This window comes from Rutilus rutilus (assembly GCF_951802725.1).
Source record: "Rutilus rutilus genome assembly, chromosome: 8".
In the NCBI taxonomy this organism is placed as follows: domain Eukaryota; kingdom Metazoa; phylum Chordata; class Actinopteri; order Cypriniformes; family Leuciscidae; genus Rutilus; species Rutilus rutilus.
In genome coordinates this window covers 8,744,629-8,763,636 of record NC_140222.1, presented here as the reverse complement: position 1 = coordinate 8,763,636, position 19,008 = coordinate 8,744,629, and the positions used below count along the sequence as shown (strand labels likewise).

The following is a 19,008-nucleotide window of genomic DNA, read 5'->3' as shown; positions in this document are numbered from 1 at the left end:
CTGCGTCATTGAACAGAACAGAATCACTTTCAACTGTTTTGTCAGACGTACTGACAGATAAAATGAATACAGGATTGTGATTGCCTATGATTTGTCTTTATTTCTTCAGCGGTCGTGTTTACCATGTTTACTATGGTAATGGTTAGCATGCATAGTCTTTTGCATCGCATATAAATATCTCTGCTTTATACGGTGATCAGAATCCACATCGGATCACAAACAGAAGTTATTTCAAACACTTTTTTTTTCTTTTGATTTTAAAAGTCTTTAATGCTGATGTTAGCTGGTATATGAAGTCATCCGAGACATGATCAGGGGCAAGGCCCGACAGTGGCTATTAAGAACACAGACAGGGAGAAGTGAAAGAGAAATTATTTTTATGATTTACACGCTGTCTGAGATGCGCAGCCTCCTTATAATGAATCACTTTGTTTTCCTCATTATCATTTCACGTTGGGTAAAAGAACAAGTAAATGAACAAATGTAAATGTGGATTCACTGAACTCAGGAGTTATGGTGTGTTTAACTCGCTTGATTTTATGAACACATTCTCTTCTAGATGTTGCTGCCTTATCCAGAAAATCTCTGACAGATTTGACATGTTGGTTTCGGACCAGTGAAGATCTGAATAATTGCAGTGCAGGTCTTATTAATTATGTTTCTTCTCCAGTTGTGCCAGCTAGTCCAGTGAAGACAGTGTCAGTGATGGTGGGAGATTCAGTCACTCTAAACACTGGTGTTACTGAACCACAGAAATATGATGTGATGCAGTGGAGGTTTGGAAACCTAAACTCGCCTATAGCTGAAATCAAAAGAAAGATTGGAAAATCCTTTACTAATACTGATGAGGGATTCAAAGACAGACTGCAGCTGGACTGTTGGAGTGGATCTCTGACCATCAGGAACACTGAAACCAAACACTCCGGAGATTATGAAGTTGACATCAGCACCAGCAATCACACCATACACAGGTCGTTCACTGTGACTGTCAGCGGTGAGTACATCAATGTAATAAGTATGTTTAGATCAGCACTGTGTGAATAGTTGAGATCAGTGGTTCCCATCCTTTTCCAACACGCGGCCCACACAACCAATCACGCAAGTTTCCACTTCCCACTGCAAGAATTTTAATGAACCCCACTATTTGTCACATTTGTTAATGAGGACTTAAAAAACTAAGATTGTTAGCTAGCTACATTGCTCACTGAAAAAGCACATTGTAAATAGAAACATTTGACGCTCTCCATAGCGCAAACACGCATACGCACTGGAGCGTTTGACAAATCAATTTCACCAATATCCTATTATTACAGCTTCAGTGCTCTTGCTGCGCCCCGTGGAACCAGAGCGGTGGCTGCTTGTTAGGGTGACCACCCGTCCCGCTTTGCGTTGTACCGCACAGCATTTTCACCCCTTGTCCCGCACGACGCATATTGAGAAATGTCCCGCATTTTCATCAGTCTGTTGGTTTTTAATGATCATATTAAGAAAACGTGCATGCGTTCTTTTGCCTTTAAGAAAGCATTTTATTTATTCTTTTTGCGGCGTAGTTTTCCACCTATATTTAACAGCGCTTTGTCAGAAGTACAAATACAACAGCCTTTTTTTTTCTCTTAATTTTATCCAATGGTTCAAAAGTAAACACGGTCACTATAGGTTGAGACGGCTGTCAATCAAAATGTGGACCGGTGATTCATTCCATGTGTTCACTGTCAGAAAACAAATGGACAATTTGGTAAATAAACATTTTAATATAACAGAATTTATCAACTTTTGCCTGCTGTGGTTGTTTTAGGCCCCATTTACATGATGGGAAAACGCAGATATTTCCCTGTATTTTGGCCTGTCATTTACACGAAAACGCCGTTTTTATCCCAGAAACCGATTATTTCTAAAAACTCCGGCCAAAGTGGAGATTTCTGAAAACGCCGGTTATGTGTTGCCAACACTTGCCGTGTCAACTGGGAGAAACGGGGTTTTAGGTTCTCAGACGTCACATTATGCGCCAGAAAATGCTTACGTCATGTGAGCGCCCTATGTTTAGAGTTTGTTTGGCTACTATTTGATCATGGATGCTGTTAAGGTGGTACTCATTTTTACTTTTGTGCAAACGTTTTTGGCCTGTTTGCATTTACTTCACTGTCTGTCCACACAAACGAACCTTGCAAATCCTCAAAATCGACAACAACGAATAGCACGAGCAACTTCCAGTTCAAGTCGCTCGTGCTATTCGTTGTTGTCGATTTTGAGGATTCTGATTGGCTTGCATGGCTTTGTCCTTCTCCATACACTGCTGCCCATAGGTTTGGCACAGTTATGATGTTGCTCGACGGCGTATTTATGCGGGTTGATGTAAACGACAACTTTTTTGAAAACGATGTTGTGTGCACAATGTTATTTTTGAAAACGGAGGGGGAGAAATATTTGTTTCTCTAAATACCCGGCTATGTGTAAATGTGGCCTTAATTCACATGCTTTCTAAAATAATATGAAAGTTTTTGGTTTAATATATTCTTAATGTAACTGGTCTGTTGTCTGCGTTGTGTTTTTTTTGGTATGAGAAGAACAAGACAGCATTCGGCAGTTTCACTGACCTTTTATTCCTGATATAAAACAAATGTAAACAGCCTCTTAGTCTGAGAGTCGCCCTCGCTTTATCTCTCAGTGAGTCACCAATGCAAAGAGAGAGAAATCACATTGAACAAGAAGACTCATAACAGAAAACATACCTGATATAAAACAAATGTAAACAGCCTCTTAGTCTGAGAGTCGCCCTCGCTTTATCTATAAAACAAATGTGATGTACACTCGTCACATGTGCTCTTCATATTTCCACATTTAGGCCCAGATGCAAAAATATAACTTAAACGGGATGAAATGACAAAAATAACCATGCAGATAGATAAAATAATATTATATACATAAATTAGAGTGAAAATATAGGCATAAAAGCAACAATTAAGATTAAAAAAAGATTATCAGGAGCCCAAAATAACCTCACCTTTCAGTGCATCACCAGTGCAAAGAGGAAGAGGAGGGGAAAGAACAGGAAATTATATTGACTCATGATGTCATCACCACAATTAAAGGGAAAGGCACTCACACCTCAATTAGGCAGTCATATCAGGTGTATGTAAACAAACAATTTTGTGTGAATTCTAATAAACACTTTATACATTTAACAGGAAACTTTCTGTACCTGTTACATGACTGTCAATTATCTAATTTCATGTTGTTTTATATTTTATTTGTTCATTGTTTATGTTGTTGGATTTTAGTTGGACTTGATCAGAACCATTTCAAAAATAGTTATCTGCATGATGCCTTTGGCCTCAGTGATGTTGAATTTAAATGACATGTAAAATAAAGACATGTTATGTTACGTTGTGATGTAATTGTGTTTTCTGAAAGGGACTAAAGAACAAAGAATTTTTATCATCTGAAAGGCAGATTACAAATGTTTTTATTAAGTTAGATAGACATTATATAACAGTTTCAGGTTATGTTTTAGTGTTGGTAACATGTCCCACATTGTCCCACACAAACTTATAATCGTCCCACATTTGGTTTGTTTGACGGTGGTCACCCTACTGCTTGTGCACGTAAAGACTAGCGCTAGACTGAAGGATTCAAATTTAAGAATCTATTTCAAATATGCTTACTTACATAACATCACGGTAAAGAATATTGTATTTAGTGTTTAAGGGTAAGATAATGATTCTGCTCAGCAAAGTTGCCTTTCCTGTTTTCTCCTTATTGTCTGTAAATGGCTCTTGAAGCCCCAGTTTCACTCAGACTGATTGGATTAGCACACGAATGATTCACTGAGAATCTCACCTTTTGTTCTGCAAATGGCTTTCGGACCCAAATGGCTCTTGGAGCCTTATGCTGATTTGAATTAGGATTGGCCAGACCCTCACAGTCTAGGGTGTTACCTAAACCTGTATACTCATTTACATGCTTTGTTTGAATTTGTCTCCACCTTCAAAAACCCCTCCTCCTAAAATGCCTATAATGCCTATAAGACACCATGTAAATTTATATACTTTAGATTATGTTGGACGAAACCGCAGCCGCGCTCAAATAAAGAAACTCTTCTGTTTGAACGTGATCCCAACGTCTCCTGGTCTGCTTTGAAGAAAGAAAAACTTTACAACAGTAGTCACTACTGTATTTTCTTTGTTTAGATTGTTCTAGTTTTTTTTTTATGTCAGTTTTTCTTCGTAGAAGTTTTGCATTTGGTGAGCTAATAAAATATTTAAACTCAGTCAAATCCATATTTTGTGTACAGTTATTTAAAGGCACAATATGGAATTTTTCGCCACTAGGGGTCGCTAACCTATTTACAATAACAAAGGCGTAGTTTGATGACGCAACACATGCTAAGAATTATGGATGTTGTCGTCAACGTCAAGCCGGCCGATCTAATAATGTTTATGGATGACTGAATACATACGTCTGTTTGTTTACTATCAGAGGGCTCTGGGTCATAGCTCTGGTTGCCATGGCAGCACGAGCGGAAACCAGAGACAACACGGATATGACGGCATTGACGGCGACAAAACGGAAATAAAGACACGGTCCGTGTCTTCGAATTAACATATTAATTTCTCTGGATTTAGAAGTTAATTGGAACTGTCGGGATAATGTAAATACACAACTTTAAAAAAATATATAACATAGATATAGTGATTTTTTATATTTTTAAAGCAAAAAAATTACATATTGTGCCTTTAATTATGCCACCCTGTATTGTGAACTCGCTCTCTCTTGTTTCATGCAAACGCAGCTGCTGCCATTTTGTGACTATTGTTTTTGTACACTGTTGGATTATGAGATACAAACAGGTAAGATTTTAAAACAGTTTAATCTGAAATCAATAACTCTTATCTCCATAATTATTTATGTGGTGAAATGCTGTGTAATAAGTGGTATGACTGCCGTATCTCTTAAATGTACGTTTAGTTTGAACTTGCTGCGCTAACAGCTACTCTCCGCGGAAGCTTTGCGTTTCGAGAGCTAATAAAATATTTAGACTTCAATCAAAATTTTGTCTAAATATTTACTTGCGTGGCAAGTAGCCATGTAATAAGTGGGATAATGTACATCCAGCCAGTTGTTCTCTCATTTTTCCTTTTCAGCGACCACCCTGATAACCTTTTATCATGTTTAAATCATCTCTGGTTATTCACGTAACCGTAGTTCCCTGAGAGGAGGGAACAAGACATAACGTATGGGGAAATCCATTTTCCTCGAAATGCTGAAGCCTGTATGGATTTTGACCTTTTGCCTGGCTGTTTATGATTACGGATTACCCCATTAAAGCTGCACTTGGACCTTACCTTTTGTGTGTGCATCTCGTGACAGTCGGTCCCTCGACATTACGTATGGGGAACATATAAAACCCCTGCCGTGTGGAAGTTGGCCCAGCTCGATCGAGCCCCTGTAGAGCACAATGTTAATGTGGATATATCAACCGCAGCTAATACTGCAGTAACTTGTCGCTGTCTGTACGACCTGGTTGAAACCATGGTAGAAAAATGCGCCAACCGGGGCGTGTCCTCAGGCAACTTAGTCACTCAGCTCTCTCCTCCTGCACTGACAGAACATGTGGTGTGAACGAGGGAATGTCCAGGTTATAAAATCTCGTGAGATGAGATGTGTTGTGAGATGACCAGCCCGCTGCGAGACAAATGTCCTGAATAGACATGCCTTTTTGCCCAAGCCCATAATGACGCCAAACTCCTAGTGGAGTGGGCGCGTACCCCTATCGGACAATCTGTTCCTCGGGAAGCATAAGCTAGTTGCACAGCTTCCACAATCCAGTGTGATAGCCTCTGCTTCGACAGCGCGCTGCCTTTCTTGGCGGCCGCATAGCAGACGAAAAGCTGCTCTGAAGCTCGAAACTGGCTAGTCCTGTTCACATAAGCATGTAGCGTGCGCACAGGGCACAAAGCACGCTTCTGTCATACTGAATTGCTGTCTAGTTCAGTGGGACAAAACGCTTGAATTGTAATCACCTGGGCTTTGAACGGTGTTGAGAGCATCTTTGGTGTGTAGCCACGTCTGGGTATGAGTCTGACCATGCAATCATCCGGTCCAAACTGCATACATTCGCTGCTTACCGACAGGGCATGCAAGTCTCCCACTTGTTTCCCACAGGCTATCGCGAGCAGTAGTGCCGTCTTAACCGAGAGCACTTTAAGGTCGCTAGATTCGGCTGGCTCGAAGGGTGGGTCGAAGAGTGCACTGAGCACTAACGATATGTCCCAAACTGGCATCTGGCGAGGGCAGGGAGGATTTAGCCGCCTCGCCCCCCAGAGAAAGCTCGTTATCAGGGGGTGCTTACCCACCGAATGGCCATCTAGCGTGTCACGTAAAGCGGCGATAGCGGCTACGTAGACTTTCGCTGTAGACGGGGAGCTTCCAGCGTCCAGACGTTCCTGCAGGAAGGTCAGAATAATGGAAATATCACAACCCCTTGGGTTCTTTCCGTCTGCCAATACAGCAGTTAGCAAATACCTTCCATTTCAGAGCATATAAGCACCTTGTCGAAGGGGCTCTAGCTTCTGCTATCATCTGCAGCATTCGCTGTGATACTCCGCATTGATCTCCCACACATGTACAGTAGGTCCCACAGCTCTGGGCTGGGGTGCCATATGGTGCCCCTTGCCTGAGATAAAAGTCCCCTCTCGGCGGGACTCGCCATGGGGGGAGCTGCAACATGTTCACTAATTCCGGGAACCACGGCTGGTTGGGCCACTTGGGCGCTACCAGAATCAACGCACATCTCTCTTCCCTGATCTTTTGCAGCACTAGCGGCATTAATTTGACTGGGGGAAAAGCATACTTCCGCCCCCTGGGCCAGCGGTTCGACAGGGCGTCCCCTCCCAGGGGAGCTGTTGTCAGCGAGAAGTACAGCGGGCAGTGGGTGTTCTCTGCTTTCCCAAAGAGATTCTAGATCATATTTATAGTTTGCGGGTGTAGCCTCCACTCCCCGTGTACAATGCCGTCCCTGGACAGCATGTCCGCGCCGCAATTCAAACTGCCTGGTACGTGTACTGCTCGGATCGAAAAAAGTATCCGATCCGTCCACAAGAGCAGCTGCCTCGCTAAGCTGTGCAGGGACCGCGAGCGCAACCCTCCCTGGCGATTGATGTACGCCACCACAGCCATGTTCCGTTCTGATGAGAACATGACGGTCCTTCACGAACGGGAGGAAGCTCTGCAGAGCCAAACGAACCGCTTCCATCTCCAAGCAGTTTATATGCCAGCGCTTCTGGTCCCCCGCCCACGTACCGAACGCTGGTCTGCCATCGCAGAGGGCTCCCCAACCTGATAGTGATGCATTCGTAGTGACCACCACCTGTCTGACCACTCTGCCCATAGCAGCACCCTGTTCGTACATGGTCGTGCCGGACCAAGGTGCCAGAGTCTCGAGACATGAACGCGTTATGATAAGACGTTCTGTCCCCGCTCTCCACGCATGCGGCTGCACTCGGCTTTGCAACCAGTGCTGCAGCGGTCTAATGTGTAGCAAGCCCAGTCTGCAGACGGAGGCTGCGGCTGCCATCAGACCCAGTAGCCTCTGAAACGTTTTTAAGGGGACAGCTCTGCTTTGAACGAAGAGGGCTAGAGTATTGTGAATGGACTGGATCCTCGGCTCTGATAAGCGCGCGATCATCGTGCGCAAGTCGAGAACCATACCCAGGAATGTGATCGACTGGCTCGGCTGATGCATGCTCTTCTGTATGTTCACAGATAGTGCCAAGCATGTCAGATGGGCGTGGAGTCTGCGTCTGTGTTCCTCGAGAGCGCCTCTCGATTGAGCAATGACTAGCCAGTCATCTAGCCAGCTTCAGGGGTGCGAGCACTGCATTCATGCACATTGTAAATACGTGGGGGGCCGGGCCAGAGCCAGCCCGAACGGCAACACTCTTATCAAAAGCCAGGCTGTGGATCAGGTAGAGAACTACAAATACCTGGGGACGGTCATTGACAATAAGTTGCGCTTTGAGTCCCAGGTAGATGCTGTCTGCAAGAAGGCTCATCAACGTATGTACTTTTATCGGAAACTTAGAAATTTTAACCTGGACACTACTTTTATGAAAATGTTTTATTCCTGCTTTATTGAATCAATTCTTACTTTCTCATTTATCTGTTGGCACGGTTTCCTCTTGGAGAAGGGAAAGAACCGTCTTGATGTCGTCAAAGTGTGTAGTAAAATTGCTGGAATTGCCTTAAATGACCTTAGCGAGGTGTACAGGGTCAGATGTGTGAGGAAGGCTAAGGCTATTGCTGACCCTTCTCACCCCTTGTGCCAAGAGTTTTTACTGCTTCCTTCCGGTTGTCGTTATAATGTTCCACGGTGTAACACCAACAGGTTCAAAAAGTCCATGATCCCCAGAGCGATTAGTCTTTTAAATGAATGAGTATATTTAATGTATTATTTTATTATGTGTTCTTTGTTTTGTGTTGATGGTACGTTGTATGTGACTGCTGGCTAAATTGCCCCATGTGGGATAATAAAGCTTAACTAACTAACTAAACTAACTAACACTTTGAACTGGTATGCGACACCTTCGAATGCAAAACGCAGAAATCGCCTGTGATGCGGGCTATCTGAATGTGAAAGTACTCATCCTTCAGATCTACTGCGATGAAGTAATCCTCGGTCTGAATATGCGCGAGGATTTGCTTCACCGTAATCATCTTGAACGCATGCTTCGTGAGCGCTTTGTTCAGTAATCTCAGGTGGGGCGGATACCTCCATCCTTTTTAAGGGACTAGAAAATAGTGGCTGTAAATCCCGCAATTTCTCTGTTCCTCGGGCACTATCTCTACTGCTTGTTTGGCCAGGAGAGAGGAGATTTCTGCCCATAGCAGCGGGGCGCTCTGTTCTGATACTTCTGACATAATCACCGCCGAAGCAGGGTGGTCTGCGAGTGAACTGAAGCGTATAGCCGCGTTTTACAGTGTTGACTGTCCAATCTGACGCCGCTGGCAGCGTCAACCACGCGCTCAGGTGGTTCGATAGAGCATGCTGCGGCGGGAGCTGCGCGCCAGTCGCCGCCGAAGCATTGACAGCTGTATGAGTGACTGTTGACTCGTCCACGGCTCTTTGCACGGGGACACACAAAATCACATCCTCGGGTTGCCCAGGGCTTCCGCTCTGCGAAGCGTCTCCCGGAGGAGAGGCTTCACTTATGTTGCGGGTAATAGTCAAGGGAGGAAAAGAGCTCTTTTGCTGAGACATGTAATGTTTTATGTTTATTGAAACAGAACACAGCGGTTTCATAACATTGAAAACAACATTCTTGGGCTTCACTGTAGGTTGCCGAGGGAACTCTGAGCGGGAACACGCACTTTTCGCCGCAGGTCCGTTGTCGTGCACGGCCCGCGTTCTCTTCCTCCTGGCACGAACATCAGGAACGCTTCCCCTTCTTGTCCGCCGGCCACCCATGGCTGCTAGAGGCCGGTTTCGTGCCGAAACGGGGCTTTCTGAATTGCCTCTGGCGAAGCAGCAGTTCAGGTTCGCGTCGCTCTCTCGCGCTCGGGGATGCGCGCCTAGCGTATCCAGCCGGACGCTGAGCCGAGGACGATCTAGACCTCGCTCTAGGGGGGGCTTGAGACCGTTTAAGTAGGAGATGCGGCATCATCTTTGACTGTTTCAAGGTCTCAGCGTACTTCTCCGAAAAAGCCTCGACTGCAACGCCGAAAAGACCCGACGGGCTTACCGGTGCGTCCAGGAGCTGTTTCTTCTCAGGACCCGTCCATCCACTTCCTAGACGGCTGTTCTTTGGGTGCTGCCCAGTCCAGCTCCAAGTCCGCTACTGCCTCCGTAAGAATAGCCATGAGCTCCGCGTCCAGCGAGGTCTGGGTGGCTTCTGAAGGAGCCTCAGACCACGCTCCCGGGTCGGAGGCGCTCGTGGACATGGCGTCGTCCTCACTATACCCGAAAGATACCATTTCCCGCGCTTCCTTCAGAGGGCGGTAACTGGCCTCAGTGTAGGTGAAAGGTTCTGATACATAAGGGTGGCTTGGGCGTTGGGCCAATGCCAACTCCTCTACAGAGTCCATAGACGGAGCTCTCTGAAGTCTCCCGGCCCGCGGCTCGATGGCGGCGGGCGGGGTTGAGGCAGGAGTCGGAGGGCTGCCGTTACGAGTAACGGCCAGCCTTGAACGAAGGATTTTGATAGGGAGTTCCTCACAGGCTCGACAACCTGATCCTTCGAGTGCCGCCTCTGCGTGGGCTCGACCCAGACACAGCACACACTGCTCGTGTGTGTCCGGGAAGTCGATAGGACCACCACATGTGCGGCAAAGAGACATTTCTTCGTTAAAAGCAAAAAATCCGCGGGAACGCAAGAGGGGATATTCCACTTTGTCCACTCTGTTTGTGTGAATCCACGCCGAAACCAGGCTCCAGGTGAAGAACAAAGATTCTGAGATTTTTGCCATTGGCCATTTGCAAGCAAAAGAGTTATTCAAATCAGGCTTTAGCATTTCGAGGAAAATGGATTTCCCCATACATAATGTCTAGGGACCGACTCGATAAGGGAACTGCAGTAACTGTATGCCGCAAAAAGCGAGATTAATCAGCGAGCTTATACTGAACTGGAACAGTTTAATAATTATTTTCAATGTACTGTATATTGAATTATTATATTTATTTAGACATTTTTACATATATTAATAAAATGATATGCAAAATGAACATGTTTCTTTTCTTTTTAATTTTCTGTCCCAGTAAATGTCCTATTAGACTTAATTGTGCCTTTTTGACTTGTGAAGGTTTGTTGTAGTAATTAAACCTTTTAAGTGAGATTTAATTGACCTTTATATGAGTGAGATGTATTAACAGACTTTCTGTAGGCATGTTCTGAGTCTGTGTTTGTCAGTGATCTTCATGTGTTTGTTGTTACAGGTGAAATGAAGTCAGCACTATCAGTGACGGAGGGACAATCTGTCACTCTAAACTCTAGTCTTACTGAAATACAGACAGATGATTTAATGCAGTGGATGTTTGGGGACAATGTCATAGCTAAAATCAATAAAGCAGGCGATCGATTCTCCACATCTGACGACAGACTGAAGCTGGATCATCAGACTGGATCTCTGATCATCACAGACACCAGAAACACAGACTCTGAACTCTATGAACTGAAGATCAGCAACAGCAGACGCACCGTACACAAGAGATTCATTGTCACTGTTACTGTAACTGTCACTGTTGGTGAGTAGATTGTTTCTGCCAATATGATGATGATCTTATTATTGAGAGTTAAATGAACCCTAACCCTGAAGTTAAATGAACACAAGTTAGCATTAATTTAAACAGAATTTTATAAATAAGTTATAATTTGTTATTCGTTCGAAAGATTTTGGTGCAAAAGATATTTGTAAAGGGAATATTATTTTAACTAACAATGTCTCAACATTTCACGCTTGAGACAAACTTTTTAATTAACATTTTAGTTGTATTTAAATTATTGATAACATTGATAACATCTATTACTCTAATGATCACACCAAAAGTGCATGCATTTTTATGTTTTTCTCTTAGTTTTAATACAAGCATTTCAAAAAAATTCAGACTCCTAACTAAGAAAATAAAATGTCAGAGCTCATCTGTATCTGCAGTAAATGCTTTAAGACAGTTGGCATGTTTCTGATTGTTTTTAAACTGTTTAATCTGCATTGCTGTTTGTATTGTTCTTATTGAGATCAGTCATGTGTTCACATCAAACTCCTGCTGTAACACAGTAATACAGAAGATGAACACAGTGAAAAGGAGAATCATGATATCTGAAATTACATTAGAGGCTCATTTATGATTCCCCTTCAACAGAATCAGATTCATATTTAAATAGATCAGACTGACAGATTCACTCACACTGACTCTCTCTTTATCATTACAGATCCAGGTCTGTCTCCAGGAGCTAAAGCAGGGATCAGTGTTGGTGTTGTTGATGTTGTGCTGGCGTTCGCAGCTGCTGCAGCTGCTGGTGTGATTTACCATCACCACAAGATCTCTAAACTAAAAGAATGTAAGTATTACAGCTGATAAAGCACGAGAAATACTGAGCTCGTAAATGCAGGGTTAGAAAGAAACATAATCAATACACAGATATTAAAGAGCACTGACCTGTGGTTTTGTTTAAGAATGAAGGGCTCTGAATGCATTTTTATAAAAATGTAAACGTCTGTTTTATTGTTGTGTGGAAATGACATTTATTGCTAGTCCACACTTTTTAAAATGCATGAAGTTTTCTGTTAGGGTTGGTGTCTGGTTTTGGGTTAAAATACAGTATGTATTACTAGCTTTAACAATAGACTTGTGTGTAATGTCCACATTCAGATAACGGAGTAGACGTGAGTCTCAATCATAACTGATCTGCTCTCCTGACTGGTGTTTTACTGCTTTCACACAGATTCTGTGCACTCTTTATCTGGTCAGGTTCAAAGGTGTACTGAGATCTGATATTATCTCATTTCCTGATTAGCTTCATAGCAACCAAATTTAACTAGATAGCCTTGTGCTGTCAGGTCAGATTTCTAGGATTAATTCCCTTGGCTTGTCTAACACATATCAGCAAGTCTAAGAATATCATAACCCCATTGTGTAACAATACTTATTTGTAAGTTATACCTATGGATCAAAATTTATGCTTACCTTCCAGCAGAATCTTGTCCAAGGATTGGTTGATGAATAGTATAGTATAAGCTACACTTATAATGCTCTATTATAATATTTATAGAACTGTAATAGATGTTATCAATGTTATCAATAATTTAAATACAACTAAAATGTTAATTAAAAAGTTTGTCTCAAGCGTGAAATGTTGAGACATTGTTAGTTAAAATAATATTCCCTTTACAAATATCTTTTGCACCAAAATCTTTTGCTGTGAGTGTGAGTGTGATTCAGTATTTACAGGTTTAATTATCAATCATTGAGCAGATGACAGTGATTTTATGTTGATTTTATTCCTTTCTGCTTTTATTGCTTTTCTTCTCCAGCTAATGTCTGTTCTGTGTTTCTCTGTTTCTGTTTGCTGATGTGAAGGGATTGATAAATGGAGGATACTGTCAGTGATGGAAGGAGAACCTGTCACTCTAAACCCTGATGATACTAAAGTACATAAAGACGACAAATTACTGTGGATGTTTAGAGGCGCTTGTATTGCTGAAAGGAAAAGCGCTGCTGAAAGGAAGAGAGCTGCTGATAGATTCATTGTATGTGATGATGTTCTTGATGGGAGATTTAAAGACAGACTGAAGCTGGATCATCAGACTGGATCTCTGACCATCAAAGACACCAGAACCACAGACTCTGGAGTTTATGAACTACTGATCATCAGATCGGAAGAGATCTCAGTAAAGAGATTCAGTGTTTCTGTCTTTCGTGAGTAACTCAAATCTTTGTGTAATAATGATTTTATTTTAAATCAATTAAATTAAGGATTATGGGTTTATTTGGTTATATCTTCTTATATGCACAGTCTTCTGCACAACTATTGAAGCATAATGTCATCTATTACGCTGTATATAAAGACACAGTTTCATTTCAAATCACTTTAAAATCAAACGAGTATTGATTAATGTTTTAATTATTTTGCACTAAACTTGATCAATATGTTGTGTGTTTGTGAGCCACTGAAGACCTCCACAACTATCTGACATTATTAATCATAAACACATTAGCTCAAGAAAATTGAATCAAATCACATCAGTCTTTTGATAGAAAGTAAAAATGATCTGCAGTTTCTCAAGCTCAACAGTATAAATATATAAAGTGTAGAGTTAATCAGAATAAAACCATTATTACTGGAACAATAAGAAGAGAAAACAAAGAGGAACGTAAAACAAACCACAATGAAACATGATATTCAATAAAGATGATATTGTTTCCTGGCATAAACACAATTAAACACTGATGTGTTGATGCTGATGATCACACATGGATCAGATAATATAATTGGTCCAAATTCACAACACACATGAGAACTGAGGCCATCTGACTTTTTTATAGATTTATACCATCAGTTAGTTGTTTATATAATGAAAAATTACATTCATTTTATTTATAAAATGAGTAAATTTGAGGTATTTAGGTCTGGAGGAATTTATCCATGTTGCTTTTACTACTTGGTTTTCTTTTTCTGATTTCTGTTCTGTTTCTCTGTATGTGTAGGTCAGACAAATGAAATAAAGCAAGTGTCAGGGAATAAAGGAGAATCTGTCACACTGGAGACTGGTGTTACTGACATACAGAAAGTTGATGAGATCCTGTGGAGGTTTGGACTAAACACTCGCATCACTGAAATCAAAAGAGGGACTAAGAAAATGTCACCATCAGCTCATAAAATATTCAAAGACAGACTGAAGCTGGATCATCAGACCGGATCACTGACCATCAAGAAGATCAGACCCACAGATGCTGGAATTTATTTGCTAAATAAATATTCCAGAGGATATGTCGAAACTTATTTATTCAGGGTCAATGTCCTTGGTGAGTAAATCAAATATGTCAGTATAATAACGATCTTATTAGACAGTATACAGATATATATATATACACTCACCTAAAGGATTATTAGGAACACCTGTTCAATTTCTCATTAATGCAATTATCTAATCAACCAATCACATGGCAGTTGCTTCAATGCATTTAAGGGTGTGGTCCTGGTCAAGACAATCTCCTTTGGGTGCTTCCTGAAGTGTGTGTTGAGCTTGGTTTTCTTCAGGAAAAGGATAAATGTGAGGTGGCACCAAAAATAGAGGAATATCTTAATTCAATCAGTGAGAGCACTATGATTATTTTTACAGATGGATCTAGAGATCTAGCTAGTGGGAAAGCTGGATTTGGGGTATATGTGGAACAGTTAGGGTTGGAATTTGGTCGACGTATTTCTAATGGAAGTTCTGTTCTTACTGTTGAATTAATGGCAATTTTATGGGCTCTATGGTGGATTGAGGAAGTAAAACCTAGAGAAGTCATTATTTGTTCTGATTCTGCAGCTGCTCTAGAAAATTTAAAAGTAGGAAAATCTAAAGCTCGTCCTGACATTGTATATGACATCTTGAATGTGTTTTTTAGAATTAGGTTTGAGTGTAATATCAGTTTTTGCTGGGTTCCCGGGCATGCTGGGGTGAGGGGGAATGAGCGGGTGGATAAAATAGCAAAGGAGAGCTTAGGAAGAGAAGTAGATGTCCATGTATTATTAGGGAGCGTGGAACTGAGGGAACAAATTAAAGAGGGTTTAATAAATGAATGGCAGAGAGGGTGGGAAAAGGAAATTAGGGGTAGACACTACTTTTCCATACAACCTAATGTTAGGAAAAGAGGTTCATTTAACATTTTGTCACGTAGGGACTCAGATAAAATGTGTAGATTGAGGTTGGGGCACTGTGGGTTAAATTATTCTTTGTGCATTGTAGGAAAGCATGTTTCTGGCTTGTGTGAATGTGGGAGTCTGGAGACAGTAGGTCATGTTTTCCTAGAATGCAGAAAGTATAGGGCAGAAAGAAATATATTCTTTATTAAACTGACAGGACTTGGAGTTAAGGCTTTTTCTCTTTTATCTTTGTTTGGTCACAGTGTTAAGCATAAACTGATCTCCAAGGCAGTTCTTCAGTTCTTGCATGATACAGGACTGTATGTAAGAATTTAAGCCAAACTTTGACCTGTGGAGGGCAGTAATACGCTCAGCAGCATCTACACTGCCGGAATCCTAGAAGAAGAAGAAGAAGAAGAAGAAGACAATCTCCTGAACTCCAAACTGAATGTCAGAATGGGAAAGAAATGTGATTTAAGCAATTTTGAGCGTGGCATGGTTGTTGGTGCCAGACGGGCCGGTCTGAGTATTTCACAATCTGCTCAGTTACTGGGATTTTTACGCACAACCATTTCTAGGGTTTACAAAGAATGGTGTGAAAAGGGAAAAACATCCAGTATGCGGCAGTCCTGTGGGCGAAAATGCCTTGTTGATGCTAGAGGTCAGAGGAGAATGGGCCGACTGATTCAAGCTGATAGAAGAGCAACTTTGACTGAAATAACAACCTCGTTACAACCAAGGTATGCAGCAAAGCATTTGTGAAGCCACAACAGCAGAAGACCCCACCGGGTACCACTCATCTCCACTACAAATAGGAAAAAGAGGCTACAATTTGCACGAGCTCACCAAAATTGGACAGTTGAAGACTGGAAAAATGTTGCCTGGTCTGATGAGTCTCGATTTCTGTTGAGACATTCAGATGGTAGAGTCAGAATTTGGCGTAAACAGAATGAGAACATGGATCCATCATGCCTTGTTACCACTGTGCAGGCTGGTGGTGGTGGTGTAATGGTGTGGGCAACATGACATCATGACTTTGCGTAAACATACACGCCACTTTCAAGTCAAGTGGCGTGTTATCTATACGCATTTGAGCTATCCGCGTGTATGTTCACGCCGAAACTAACCGTCATCTTCCGCGTGTATGTCTACGCCGTTAAATGTCTGAGTGATTTCACGTGTATGTGTACGCCTTTAAATGTCCGAGTGATTTCGCGTGTATGTGTACGCCGTTAAATGTCCGAGTGATTTCGCGTGTATGTGTACGCCGTTAAATGTCCGAGCGAAACGGAGCAAAATGTATATCTACATCTGGGGATCGATATTTTTTTTTTCCTAGGATGGTAGGGGAAGACTCATAAATAGTATTAACCCCAGTGACGGGTAGGTTTAGGGACGGAGCTGGGGTAGGTCTTAATACAGTAATGTAACGTTAAGTCAATGGCGTTGATAAACACTCTGAAAATCGATTATGCGTGTTGATAGCACGCCAAAAATGGAAATACGAATTGGCGTGTCATACATACGCCATTTCATGAGATCAGTCTGGTGTGGGGGATGTTTTCTTGGCACACTTTAGGCCCCTTAGTGCCAATTGGGCATCGTTTAAATGCCACGGCCTACCTGAGCATTGTTTCTGACCATGTCCATCCCTTTATGACCACCATGTACCCATCCTCTGATGGCTACTTCCAGCAGGATAATGCACCATGTCACAAAGCTCGAATCATTTCAAATTGGTTTCTTGAACATGACAATGAGTTCACTGTACTAAAATGGCCCCCACCGTCACCAGATCTCAACCCAATATAGCGTCTTTGGGATGTGGTGGAACGGGAGCTTCGTGCCCTGGATGTGCATCCCACAAATCTCCATCAACTGCAAGATGCTATCCTATCAATATGGGCCAACATTTCTAAAGAATGCTTTCAGCACCTTGTTGAATCAATGCCACGTAGAATTAAGGCAGTTCTGAAGGCGAAAGGGGGTCAAACACAGTATTAGTATGGTGTTCCTAATAATCCTTTAGGTGAGTGTGTATATACACACACATATATATATATATATATATATATATATATATATATATATATATATATATATATATATATATACATACATACATGTATATATATATATATATATATACATACATATATAAGCAAAGCTTTCCTTTAATATGATCTGTCTTGTGTGTTTTCTTTCAGAAGATAACCTAGAGAATGTGCATTTGATAAGTGTGCACATGTTCCCTGACTCCGGACTGTGACATTATCAACATTCAAAATCAATCCAAATCAGATTTCTCCTCGTGTGAGTCTCTAAACCCCGTATGAAGGAGATCTAGCTGTGTGTGTGTGATGTTGTGATGTTAAACAACAGGACAACATACACATTTAATTTACTATGTTCTTCACACTGATCTTTAGACTAACTTTCATCTTTATTTGATCCTCTAATGCAAATCTAATCAAAATCTCACATTTCACATGTTACTCATGGCGTATAATACACACTGTATAAACCAGTTTCTGTTTCTGCATCTATTAGACAAAATATCTGATGAGAAATGTCATGTATAGACTATATAAGAAGAATGTGTGTGTGCTAAACCAGTATTTCTCAGACTAATGTGTGTTTTTATATAACAAGAATGTTTAATCCTGAGCTTTAGATACTTTAACAGTCTCTTCACTTCTAGAAGTTTCTAGAAACAGTTTAATTGAAGAAGCTTCAGTGTGACTTTGACTGTTCATCTCTGTGTGAAACTCTGATGTGACGCTGTTATTGCAGGAATTATCTGAGCATTTATATTACTCTAGTATTATTTGGCCTTACTCTATTTTCTTATATTATAATGTCTTTTTTATGATACATAATTGTTTTTATATTTTTATCAATCTATATTTTGTATTATCTGAAGTGAATCTGCCCATCTGTGTCTCTCAGATCAGATGTGAATGTGAAATTATAAACTCTGATTCTCTGTTGATGATTTTCACTGTTGTGTGAAATTATTGATTTCTGATTGTTCTTTTATTTCATTTTATTAGAGAAGCTTCAGCTTGAATCTTTTGTATTTGCTGATTTGAGCCGGACGCACAGCGTTCACTTCATGCTGTTACTGAATAAAACAATCAAAATAAACCACAAAAACACAAATCTTGAGGCTGTCGTCTGCTTTATGCTCATCCTGATCCTCCAGACTGGAAAACTGGAGAAACACCATTTTGCTTCTTCAGAAAGTCACACTTGTGTGTAAAGGAATAATAAAGTTGCTCAGAATAAACACATTTAACTGGTACAATGTAAAAAAATATATATACTGATAATAAAGAAAAACAGCAACAATATATATATATATATATATATATATATATATATATATATATATATACAGTATATATATATTAGTTTTATAAAATGCAACCATAGACAACAAAGACCCGAGGAAGGATCACAACGATCAGAAAACATTTTGTAAAAATTGTTTGTATTGGAATTACACAAACAACTTCCATTATTTAGTTTGAGGGAGAATATTGATCCTGTATTAATTCATCCTCAATGTGTGAATGTGTATTATAACGACATTTTAAGCATCAGTTTTAAGGAAATGGCAGAGAATGAGTTGTTTGGTCGCTCCTCCACTAGTTGGCGCTCCAGT

General features: G+C 41.1%; 1 protein-coding gene across 1 annotated transcript; it reads left to right on the top strand.

The window, feature by feature from the left end:
• The first annotated feature begins 598 nt into the window (after positions 1–598).
• Positions 599–18,503, top strand: LOC311296057 (uncharacterized protein). Its single transcript, XM_084417718.1, has 6 exons — positions 599–994; positions 10,928–11,236; positions 11,922–12,050; positions 13,070–13,408; positions 14,198–14,515; positions 17,552–18,503. The coding sequence occupies exons 1-6, from the start codon at positions 706–708 to the stop codon at positions 17,608–17,610; spliced, it is 1,443 nt and encodes a 480-aa protein (XP_084273844.1). The 5' UTR covers positions 599–705; the 3' UTR covers positions 17,611–18,503.
• Positions 18,504–19,008: the final 505 nt, after the last annotated feature.

Bases quoted from the DNA above. Each gene is read 5' to 3' on its own strand.
- LOC311296057 (XM_084417718.1), top strand. From the start codon at position 706: ATGGTGGGAGATTCAGTCACTCTAAACACTGGTGTTACTGAACCACAG. The intron at 995-10,927 runs GTGAGTACATCA...TTGTTGTTACAG, and splicing joins GTTCACTGTGACTGTCAGCG to GTGAAATGAAGTCAGCACTA. The intron at 14,516-17,551 runs GTGAGTAAATCA...TTCTTTCAGAAG, and splicing joins ATTCAGGGTCAATGTCCTTG to ATAACCTAGAGAATGTGCAT.